The sequence below is a fragment of the Gouania willdenowi genome, chromosome 6, assembly GCF_900634775.1.
Source record: "Gouania willdenowi chromosome 6, fGouWil2.1, whole genome shotgun sequence".
Taxonomy (NCBI): domain Eukaryota; kingdom Metazoa; phylum Chordata; class Actinopteri; order Blenniiformes; family Gobiesocidae; genus Gouania; species Gouania willdenowi.
This window is the reverse complement of record NC_041049.1, coordinates 58,505,963-58,518,850: the sequence shown is the minus strand read 5'-3', so window position 1 is coordinate 58,518,850 and position 12,888 is coordinate 58,505,963. Positions and strand designations below refer to the sequence as shown.

The 12,888-nt window shown below is 38.0% G+C and overlaps 1 protein-coding gene across 2 annotated transcripts in view; it reads right to left on the bottom strand.

Annotated features, from left to right (window-relative positions):
* Positions 1–6,143: 6,143 nt before the first annotated feature.
* The window catches only part of spire2 (spire-type actin nucleation factor 2), a 34,098-nt gene continuing 27,353 nt past the window's right edge, over positions 6,144–12,888 (bottom strand). For both annotated transcript variants that reach the window (XM_028448886.1, XM_028448887.1), the window contains exons 14-15: positions 12,137–12,234; positions 6,144–7,565 (exon numbers count right to left, since the gene is read on the bottom strand). In XM_028448886.1, coding sequence (XP_028304687.1) covers positions 7,181–7,565; positions 12,137–12,234 — 483 coding nt within the window. In that variant the 3' untranslated portion in view covers positions 6,144–7,180. The remainder of the gene's footprint in view (positions 7,566–12,136; positions 12,235–12,888) is intronic.

The following is a 12,888-nucleotide window of genomic DNA, read 5'->3' as shown; positions in this document are numbered from 1 at the left end:
TCCACCACAAAGTTAGCGAGAATGCACATAAGCTGCAGTACATCCGCACACACTTCGAAATAACACAATAAAAGCCTTTTGATCCATAAACCACACTTTGACAAGCTGTTATAAATGCTACAAGGAAAGTTGTCCTGTGATTTTAAAACCAAAATTGAAAAATAGAAGAAATAAAATCTAAAAAATAATCTAAAGATAGATGGCATTTTTAATTTGGATGCAGAAAGTGTACATATTTTAAGCACAGTGCTAAAGGTTTAGTTTAAAACATAATTCATAATTACAGTATTATTTTATAATTAGTAATATACGTTTTGTTTTTTAAATAATACATGTATTTAATAAATTAACATCATGTCAAACATGTCCCAACCAATTCTTTCAAATCTACAAAATTATTATTTGTATTATTGTCATTGGTAATGATGTTTTTATATGTACCTGAAATCTCTTAATGATTAATGCAAATTATGTTGGTATTCAAATTAACTTGGTTAGTTATCATATTCTAAGATATCGATACCTACTTAATATGGTTGAAAATGTTCTTACATGTAAAATTAATGTCAATATTGTAAAAGTGAGTGCTCAGAAGATGATCACGGTTCAAGACCCAGTAGTGCTCCCAAAACAACATTACAAAATGGAACCTACTTATGTGCAGGATAAGCAGGTAAGATGAAAGTAAGCTGATGGAGGCTTTTTCGTGTGGGTGCACAGTAGGCTCTGCATGTCTATCATTTACTTTGCATGACAGGAACAGGAGCATCCAGGTCCATCATCCTAAGAGAGGGAGAGAGGACAAGGTCACCTAAAGATCCCTCTGCGTGCTGCTGATCCTTTCTTGAATCCTGCAGGAAACTTTATCCACAACCACCATGCAACCTGTAGATATACAAACGTGTTTCAACATAGCAGTGGGATGAAGACATGTACTTCATCTAAGTGTTTCAAAACAATTATTTTTGCAAGAGTTAAGGTTCAGTTATTTCAATCATACCAAGAATACATTACATTCCCCAGGAGAGGATGGGTGAATATAGAAAATACTTGAAGTTTTACACTGTCTTTGTATCTAACCACAAAATTCTTGACTTAGCCATATACTAACAATCAAAAACTTGAAGAAAAAAGAAAGAATTGTCCTATCTTGCTACTAAGAGTGTAAAAAAAAAATAAATTGAGCGATATTTCACTGTGCGATAATCGTATTGATCCAAAAAAAAAATCTAAATCGTGTTTATGAACAAAAATATATAAAATGTAATTGCGTTAACATATGCATAGCATGTAAACTCCCAGTCACTAGGTGTTAGTGAACCACATAAGACCTTGTTAAACTACCTCTCTCCTCCATGCATTTTAGCTTGGAAGTTCATTGCACTTAATAATAATAATAATAATAATAACAACTAGAAAAGCACTCGGAGAGCGCAGACCTCCACCAAGCAGCTCAAGCTCAACCAACACACTCCGGTCATGGTAACATGATAAACTCAGGATTACCATGACTACCTGTCAACATTGAGCTGTTAACTCTGAGAGTACTAAATATATATATATATATATATATATATATATATATATATATAGTTCCCATTTACTTGTTCTCGCAAGTTTGAAAAACATGAAATAAATCGTATTTCATACCATTTTGTACTTGTAAAAGTAAAATTTTTAATTATTGATATACCACGATGTATATCTGTATATCATATTTAGTATCTGGATATATCGTATCGTGACATGCAAACTGTGAATTGTATCGAATCATCAGATTCATGGCAATGCCTTTGGCTAAATTGCCCATGGACATGTCATTGGTTGCTATATATATATATATATATTAATGTAACAATGCTCTCTGTTCTGTCTCTACTAAATAAACTAATAAATAAATCAATACTTGCTACCTTGTGTACACGAGCAGCAGTTCTGAGCAGCTTAACTGTAATAACTCATGGGCTTGGTTTTTTCTATATATTTTATTGCAGGTTTTTTTTTTTATTGCATTTTATTGCAATTTTCACTTTGAGTTTACAAAACTAGAGCAACTTGCAAGCATCCATGGCGAATGAAAGAGGAGGGAATGGTCACATCAGCATCAAAGTGTTAAAAGGCGTATTGTGCAGCTTTCCTCGCACTGCCAGTACATTCATAATGCTGCAGCTGCCTCCATCGACTCTTCACAAGCAAAAAAGTCTGTTAAAAGAGGCCTCCATTAAGCCGCCACACGGTTATTTACAATTTAAACTCCGTATGTGTTGATTAACAGTAAAAGCTGTGATGCTAAACTATCTCTTTGTCTCTGAGGTACATTCAGGACTAAGACAAGGCAACCACTGACAGCTAAAACACTACTGTGGTTTCAGTGCTCTGATAGCTTCTAACTTTCTGTTCCACCATCATGAGTCTATCTGTGCATTGTGTGTCATAAGCTCTTTAAAAGTGAGGCAGAGGTGGCTTCAAATCTCTATATTCTAACAATAAAGTTCCAATAAGTGTCTTTATAAGAGGACAGTGTGTATCATACAGGAGAGCATTCAACCAAGCCATGACTTTTTTGCTTTGATATTCTGTAGGAATCTTTGCTCATGTAAAATGTAAAGGTCCATTATGATGCTTTCTTTCACCCATCTCCATTTGTTCTAAGAACCCCAACAACATAGTTTTTAAGGTTTATTTTCACAAACTCACCTGTTTTCTGGAGTTTTAGCCTCTGAAAAGCCACTTTCAGAGCAATTCTCAAAACAGGCTGATTCGTGGTCTACTTATGCATATTCATGAGTAGGCGTGTCCGTATACGCTAGCCACACACAACCGCTGATCACTAGCGATTTATCTCTTGCTGTGCACACACAACATGCACATTACAGGAAATAACACATGGCTATTTAAGTTGCCACGAATCCATAAACATCCCCGCGCGACAATCTCAGTTTACAAGGGATATCCTACCTCCACAGTGATGTCATCAGTCCTACCTCCACAGTGATGATGTCATCAGTCCTACCTCCACAGTGATGATGTCATCAGTCCTACCTCTACAGTGATGATGTCATCAGTCCTACCTCCACAGTGATGATGTCATCAGTCCTACCTCTACAGTGATGATGTCATAAGTCCTACCTCTACAGTGATGATGTCATCAGTCCTACCTCCACAGTGATGATGTCATCAGTCCTACCTCTACAGTGATAATGTCATAAGTCCTACCTCTACAGTGATGATGTCATCAGTCCTACCTCCACAGTGATGATGTCATCAGTCCTACCTTTACAGTGATGATGTCATAAGTCCTACCTCTACAGTGATGATGTCATCAGTCCTACCTCTACAGTGATGATGTCATAAGTCCTACCTCTACAGTGATGATGTCATCAGTCCTACCTCCACAGTGATGATGTCATCAGTCCTACCTCTACAGTGATGATGTCATAAGTCCTACCTCTACAGTGATGATGTCATCAGTCCTACCTCTACAGTGATGATGTCCCACCTTCAAACACAACCTTGGCCATCCATGAAAAAGCTACTTACCCTCCCACTTTTCTATAGCAATACATATTTCCGACGGGCACTGCATTAGTAATAATAATAATAATGATGAATAAAAATAAAATAAAAAGTATATATACATATGTAAACAGAATTTTATTATATATGTATAATTTTTATATAATTATTTATTGTCACATACACTGAAGACTGACTTCCGCTTCCACCCATTTAAAACAAAAGTCCACAATATTCACAGATCACTTAAACTCCTGTTAACTGTCATTACTTTACAAACTACTGTGGTCTAAATTTGAGAACATTGTGAGTGTCTCGTACCATGACTCATTTTTATGGCGTACTACAAAATAGGATCCTTCAGCGTCTTCTTATCTACTGGTTTGCAGTCACACCTGCAGGGTATTGCACAAAACCAGGATAGTGGACAACGCCTGGAAAAATCAGCTATCCTAGATAAACTTATCCCCAAGTCGGTTGAACAAAAGCCGGCCAACTTTCTCTCGGACAAGTAACCATGGTGATTTAGCCTCTACAGCTAGAACCAGAATAAAGTTATCCCTGCTGTGGCTCTGCTGTCAGTGCTGTGAGAAATGAGTGTTTTACACAATGTCCATGGTTTATATACATGTTTCTTCACCCAAATATTATAAATTGTCATTTAGTTTGTCCATTGACTTTTGGTTTTAATATTTTTTATATTGGTATTATGCCTTGATGTGGCCCTACAAGTTCTCTCTAAAGGAAGTTGACAGTCAAAACATGCCAGGAGATAAAATTTCCTGAAAAACCTTAACTTATACAAACTTTTTAAAAATGTATTTCCTGCATTAAGACTTGATAACTTGCTCACTCAAATAAAACATTACTTGTATAGTTTTATCCAGAATTTTATCAACCCTGAATAACAAAAGTGATGGTAGGTCTGTGGTTTTCACTCTGAATAATCTTTATTAATTTCAATTTTGGAACAAAGAACAAAGAAAAGGCACAAACTGAAACAAACTACTTAAAGAAACCCAAAAGAAGAAAATAAAAAAACCTGAACTGGGTTTCGTTGGACAGTAAACTTTGTGACACAGTCAGAAAGATTCTATTTTGTTTTTAAGTTTAAAAGAAAATTATTTACCATTAGTGAAGGAAACTAAACACACTTCATGGAAAAGTCGCCTAAAAAGGGACGGAAAGGAAACTAACAGAGAACATTGAGTCAGTTAAATAAGGAGATTCCTTGAGCTTGTTGACCATCAGAAAGCTCAACATGCACCAAACATCTAATGGTTCCACTTGTCAGAGTTTGTCCAAAGCTCTATGGTTTCTAGAGCACACGTGGCTTCTTGAGGTGGATCTGCTTACTGGTCCATATCTCTTTCAGCATCGTGGACAATAATAACATCACTTCGTCTGGTGAGGAGAAAACGCTTTATTTTAAACACACAGGCAGGTGCTGCATGTAACGACACAGCACGTGTGCTTTAATCTTACCCAGTTGGTCAGTGAGTTCTTTTATCTTCTGGTCCACCAATTCAGTGGACTCTAGAAGTCATAAGCCAATCATTGTAACATTTATAGGTCTTTAATATTTTAAACCATATTTCTAGAATATGATCTGTTATTGGATGTATGTTTTTTCTAAATTTCTTATAAAGCTCCTCGTCTCCCATCATATTTTGAATTGGCTGTTGGTCCACTTCCTTTTCTATTTCTTTCCATCTAGCCTCATAATTAGGTTTGCACCATTGCACCAGCAGTACATGTTTTAGTTGGGCTGAATAGAAATACTCCTTTAATTTAGGGAAAGCTTTTCCACCTTTAGCTTTGGGCAGCCGGAGAGTTTCATATCTAATTCTTGGTCTTTTGCCTCCCCAAAATAAACTTAGATATAATTTTATCCCACCTAATGAACTGACTCCTAGGGACCTCTACTGGTAATGATTGGAATGGGTATAGAAGTCTGGGCAACAAATTCATCCGGATTATCTCAATTCTTGAATTAAAATCTAGTGGTAGGGTAGACCATCTTTCTATATCGTTTTGTATATTTTGGTTTAGTTTTTCATAATTTTCATTATAAAGTTCTAAGAAATCCTGTGTAACTGACACTCCCAAATATTTAATAGAAATTTCAATTGAACTTGAAGTTTTCCTGAATTGTTTTTGTTAATTTATAGTTAATTGCGAAGATCTGGGTCTTAGAAATGGGGAATGAGGAAAGCTATTACATCATCTGCAAAAAGTCCAATTTTGAATTCTAACACTTTTATTGTAATTCTCTTTATTTCAAATAAATAAAGGGAGGAGTCTTATCGGTGTTGTTCAGCATGTCCAGTGAGAATCCTCTTGCTCTCATATCCCTCTCGAGCATTATCATAACTTTTTACTCCATCATTCCTGTGGATTCATATTTTTGTAAACGGGGTCTGGAAGTGGATGTTTTTCTTCCTCAGTGCCGTCTTTACAGCCAGGTATGATCGATGTTTCTGAACAATCTTGGGTGGGTAGTCGTGGTCAAACCCGATTAGCTTTCCTCCCACTTTCACCTTCTTCTGTCACACCTTTTTCAGAATCATTTACCGGTATTTTTGTTTGAGCATCTTAACTGTAATAACTCATGGGCACTGCCAGGCTTGGTTTTCTCTTTATATTTTATTGCAGTTCAGGTTTTCACTTTGAGTTTACAAAACTAGAGCAACTTGCAAGCATCCATGGCGAATGAAAGAGGAGGGAATGGTCACATCAGCATCAAAGTGTTAAAAGGCGTATTGTGCAGCTTTCCTCGCACTGCCAGTACATTCATAATGCTGCAGCTGCCTCCATCGACTCTTCACAAGCAAAAAAGTCTGTTAAAAGAGGCCTCCATTAAGCCGCCACACGGTTATTTACAATTTAAACTCCATATGTGTTGATTAACAGTAAAAGCTGTGATGCTAAACTATCTCTTTGTCTCTGAGGTACATTCAGGACTAAGACAAGGCAACCACTGACAGCTAAAACACTACTGTGGTTTCAGTGCTCTGATAGCTTCTAACTTTCTGTTCCACCATCATGAATCTATCTGTGCATTGTGTGTCATAAGCTCTTTAAAAGTGAGGCAGAGGTGGCTTCAAATCTTTATATTCTAACAGTAAAGTTCCAATAAGTGTCTTTATAAGAGGACAGTGTGAATCATACAGGGGAGCATTCAACCAAGCCGTGACTTTTTTGCTTTGATATTCTGTAGGAATCTTTGCTACTAGATGTTGTACTTTTTTGTACTATTTTTTTTTTATCTGCAAATATGTAAAATATAAAAACCTTTTGCAATGTTGAACCCAAAACAAAGACACAAAATAACTAAATCTGATTAACAGCTTGGAAATGCATTTTAAATATAGACATTAACTTTGGGATCATTGAATAGGAGTGCGATAAAGCATAAGCTTAACTAGAACATTTTAAACAATTGAAATGTTGTTTTCATCTGAACAATTTAATGTACAGAATTTGAATAAAAAGTCCTAAATCTTAGTAAATTGGCAAGTATAAACAAAACCAAAATAAAGTTCAATTCATATATTTGGAAATGATTAAGAGTAGAACAACCCCTATGGTAAATGTTTTTGTGAAAATCTGTAAAGTTCTAATATTGCCAGTGCAGCACAGTGTATTCACAGGTGTCAGTCAGTCATTGGTTCAAGCTGTTGATCGTCTCGGCGCGGTTCAGCTGTGATTGCTGGGGTGATGGGGAAGGGTTTAGCATCTGTTGTTGATGGTGCTGGGGCTGTGGATGGAGGGAAGGGGGACTCTGTGACTGAGGAAACGCCTCCAGGTGGTTCTGACGCTGCAGTGTTGGCCTCTGGGCAGCAGCGGCAGCAGCAGCAGCAGCAGCAGCAGCTTTGGCCTCCCTCTTGGGCGTGTTGTTGAGGATGTCTAGACTCCTGCGGCTGGAGGAAATGACGTCGGCTACAAACTTGGTGCACTCAGAGCAAATGTCACGCAGCGTGCAACCGTGTGCGTAAAGGTGTGGGAACTCTTCTTCCACCGAGCGGCGAGATAAACTGCGCAGGGACCTGCAGACCGACAAGAAACTAAACATTTCACACATGATATACAGACAACACTGAAAACAGCAGATTCTCATCCTGGGCCAAACTGTGGCCGATACGTGAACATATATAGCTATTAAAGGGGCAGTATTATGAAGAAAATCATCATTCAAAGGGCCAAAGTTGAAAAAGTTCTGTTTCCTCCCTCCCTTGCTATTCCACATTTTGTAAAAAGTTAGCTCCAAATAAGTGAGTTGAATTTTGCCCCCTTATGGTGGGTTTTTATTATTCACTGCAAAGATTTGGCCTACAAAACAGGGATTGATACATTTCTCAGATGGTGGGACGACAATTATTTGAAACTAAATGTTGGAAAGACAAAAAAACATAGTTATTGATTTCAGAAGAAAGACAGACTTTGTGACCATCATTGGTTAACAGATTGAAATTGTTCAGTCGTACAAGTATCTTGGTGTTCACATTGACCAAAAACTAAACTTGAAAAAGAACAGTGTGTCTTAACTGCTCCACGAGCTCCACCCATAATCAAGGCATCTTTTGAATTGCCCTCCTAGTGGCAGGTCAGGAAAAAGCACAATAAATTAAGATCTATTAGGACCTCAAATTTATTTATTGACATATACACTGAACACTGACTTCCACTTCCACCCTTTCACAACAAAAGCCCTAAATATACACAGATCACTTCAACTGTTGTCAACGGTCATTACTGTACAAACTACTTTGGTCTAAATTAAAGAACATCGTGAGTGTGTCTGACTCATTTTTATGGCTTCATAGTTCTGTGTTGCACTACAAAGCAGGAACACATGAAGGATCCTTCAGTTTCTTCTTATCTGTTGGTTTGCAGTCACACCTGTTTATGGTGGCCCACGCACAGAGCGTTTCCCAACATCTGGGAAGCGTACGAGTTTCACTGAATGAGCCTTAATGGATCTAGGATGTAAACGCAGACCGGCGGTGGTGCTGATAGTGGACGGTAACGAGCAGATTACTGTCAGCTGGTGTGATTAAAATAACACAAACTGGACTTTTAATACAAGCACATGTTAAAGTAGATGGAGCTGCACAGCAGTCGGGTGGTGGCGACAGGTGTTGGGCAGCAGATCAGTATTACATCAGAGTCCATCTCTCTCTCTCTCTCTCTCTCTAATGGGTTCCTAACGCTCTCGCCCAGTTCATTCTGCCATCACAACTAAAGGAAATAAAGAATCGCTTGGCAATAATTACATAATGGCAGCTTTAACACTTATATAACAGAAGAAAGCAGAAGAGGATAAAGGGCCAGTGAGCAGACGGAGTAGCATGACCTGTGATAGGCCAGATAGCGGTTAGCAGTTAGCGTTTAGCGGGCTGCGTCCGCAGCAGGCCTAATTAGATTGGTGCTGCATTGTAAAGCCTTACACAGCCTGGTCAGAGGCCTGGCCTTGTGTGCTGACCAGCTGACAGGGCAAGCTAAGGGTGACCTTTGACCTCCAGTGACAAACACTGTTTGGCTCCGTAGGCTTGACATCATTAGTGTAAACAAGGACTTAGAAAGAGAAGAAGAAGGGACTAAATCAGACAGGCTTCCAGCAGGACACAACAATTCAGTTCAGAGTTTTGTCACAAATGAGAATTTTGCATAATTTCTTGCCATTTGTTCCTGTTTTATTCTAATATCTTTCCCTCCCTTTTAATAAATGTATGTATATAATATTAAGAATAATAATAATGCATTGGATTTTATATAGCTATTTATTAAGCAGAACGAAGTAACTTTTTCACCTTAATAAATCCTTCTCGTAGTCCCTGTGAGGGTAATACAAGTGTTTATGGGGTGATTGGGGGGTCTTTCACCCCCTTGCTGTCTCTGGCCAGAAAACCGCACTTGCAACTTTCCCTGCCTCTGACCCGGTGGCAAGACGTACTTCTTTACGGCAGCCCAATACAAACTAATGTTAGATTATGAGCAGCCCTGTGGCTGCACACGGTTGTCTACAAATTCACTTTTTTCAAACTTATATCATGGCGGAGCCAAAAAAAAAAAGGCAGAGAAGACCTTTGTCAGAGGAACAGAGCAATTCCACGCAGTGACAGCAGCAGCACACAGCAATCATGTACCGTCGTCACGGCAACAGGCATGCACACACTAGCAACCCAGTGCTCCATCAGGCAGCACACACACAAATATCCATCAATCTATCTATCTATCTATCCATTCATTTTCAGAGCCGCTTTGTCAGCACACAAACAAACACATCGCACACATTTCCACACTCCCTTCCATATTAGTCCCACATCATTCATTTATTTTACTTGTCTCTCTTCCTCATACTGTTCACACGGTCACATGGGACTATATGTGTGAAAGCAGCCTTACTGTCACTGTTGTATTAGGATTTTTCAGTGATCGGTTGCTACCGTCTTGTGAGAGCAAAGGTGCGCATGTAGCTGTGGGGTGGGGCAGGCGGCAGGGGTGTGGAGTGTTTACGACAGTGACATAACCAAAAGGGACCTTTAGGGGGAGCGCTAAGCGCAAGTTACTTAGTTCTGCTTTAAAGCACTTTACATTGATGTGCATAATTCCTTCACTCCACACACAGTGGTGATAAGCTACTATTGTAGCCTGTAGCCACAGCTGCCCTCGGGCAGACTGACAGAAGCGAGGCTGCCATAGTGCGCCGTCGGTCCCTCTGACCACCACCAACACTCACACACCACATTCATACTAGGCAATGTGGGTGAAGTGCCTTGCCCATGCACCCAACGACAATGACTTGGATAAAGTGGAATTCAAACCCCAACCCTTTAATTATTGGACGACCCACTCTACCACTGATCCACGGCCGTCCCTATATGGTGTAAATGCTCATCAGACCTGTGGTAAACAGGTGGGTTGACTTTTGTGTTTATCTTTATGACCAACTGCAACTTCCCTTAGATATTCTCCTTCATTCATTTTTAATAGCCATTTAAAGTCATTTAATTATAATGTTGTATGTCACTGATCAACTGGTAGTAATTCTGTGTTGCTTTTTAAACAATTGCACTGATTTGTTGTCAAGGTGTTTTTGTGAGTTTGGGTTCTGCAGGAGGACATTTTAATTCCAGTTTCCTTTCTGCAACTTTTCCTGAGGGCGCTACTTCCTGTACATGTGAGCAACTATGTGATGAACGAAAAATTACAAAATAAAGAACTAAGTGTCCTCAAGGCAAACAGACTGTTTAATGGTTTTTATTACCATCCAAACATTCAAGGCCACACAAAGATCATTAGCTTCTGCTTTCAGCATTTTACAACACGAGGCTCGCAAAATAACTGCTGTTGTTCCTGTTTTACGAGTCGCTAACTGTTACCTTTTCCTTCACATAGGTTTTTTTATTTTTATTTTTTAAATAATATGCATTTTGATAAAAACAGAAGCCTTTATGAAGCCAGTTCATACACCAATATCAACAAAGCAGCCATGAAACGCACTAGCACTCCAACAGATGTACCTTTCTGATGAGAAACTAACACCTCTACCTTTGGAGGCCCCGCCTCTTTGTACCATCACATTAAAGAGCAACTAAACTTCAGGTTTTGGCTGAAATTTAAAAATAATACCTTGATTATGGGCGGGGCTTCTGGAGGAGTTAAGACACGCCCAGTCTATACTATATAATGTCCAAAGAACAATCGATGCTGTTAACTAGCTACTCAGTACTCACCATACCTGTCTATTCCTACAGCTTGCAAATTAATTTCAAGACTTTAAGACTTTTTATTGCCATTTCAAATGAAATTGAAGACCAATTTTACAGTAAACATAATTGAGGGGAAAAAAGCACCACATTGATTACATGGGGTTAGGGTAAAAAAAATTTTAGGAGCCCCCAAAGTAAGCAGAAAAATACACAAAATGACAGTGACATACACATAACAACAAACTAAAATAATCAAAATCACTCAAAAAACACAAGATGACTACAAAAATTGCCAGAAATCAATAAAACAACAAAAATACAAAACAAAAACCATTAAGAAAATCTATTAAGATTTTTTTTTTTTTACATTTTCCCATGTTGTTTATATATATTATTATTATTTAAACAAATGTCATCATTTATTTTACATTCATAAAATCATACTTATGTGTTAAAATGTATGACTTCTGAAACACTGATTTAAGGCATTTTAATGACAATTAAGGCCTTATTTTTAGATTCATGAATTTAATGCCTTTTAAGACTGTATCCAAACTACTTGCCACAGATTGCAGAGATGACCGGTGCTAGTTTTCATAGGAGGGGCGGGGCAAACAGTGGTAGTTTGTGACATAAGATGCCACCAAAACCTCACAAACCTCCATTGTCAGCCAATAGCAAAATTCAATTGTAATAGCCAGGTTTGAACCCATAAAGGGCAGTCACTCGTACATTTTTACAACAAAATATTCCAAATGAAATACCTTGATTGTTGTCCAACTTTTGACATTTTAGTCAATCAACAACAGTACTTCATACCTAAACACATTTGTTTTCTGCTGAAAAAAGGGATTTTGCTGCACATTCAGGATTCTACCCATCGTCTCTTTCCCTTTCAGACTCACTTGTAGACTTGACTTTTGTGTCCGTGGCTCTTTGGCGTGCTGTGGAAGCCCACTGTGTACACGGGAATGTGAGCCATCTTCTTCGAAGGAATTTTCATCTGAAACATTGAGCCATAGAGAACGACAGAAATGATCAGGCAGCTGCCAAAAGAACCACAAACTCTAATGTGAAGGACTCACACAACCCCCCCCACAAAAAACAAAACAAAAAAAAAACCACACGTTAACCAACACAAAACAGACTACAGGTAATGTGTAACAGCACACAAACACAAAAACAAAACAAACTGGTTCCAAACCTAAGCAGCACAGACCCACACATCCAACATGGCCCAGGACTGAAGCAACAAATCCAAATCAACAAAAGAACAACAGAAGTGACGTTAACAGAGTGCAAAGCAGCCCCCAATTCTCTTTTAACACTGAGCATCAATTCACAGCTCGCTAACAGGAGAAAATATATGTCGACACACCTTGAAAAAATATCATTAATATTCAATGGATTATGTAATATTGTGTTGACCTTGTTAATGTAAATAAAATTAAAAAAATAACAACAAAAAAACAATAGAATGAACATTTTGAAACATATTCAAAAAAGAAATGTTTGCTCATGAAAAGACAAATTAGGGAAGAATTTGAGAGTCATTTTCTAAGTTGAACAGAAAGTAATGGTCACAATTATGCAATAAAATAATGCAATTTATTTAATTGCAATAACAAAAAAAATAAAAAGCATTGCTGTCTAAAAA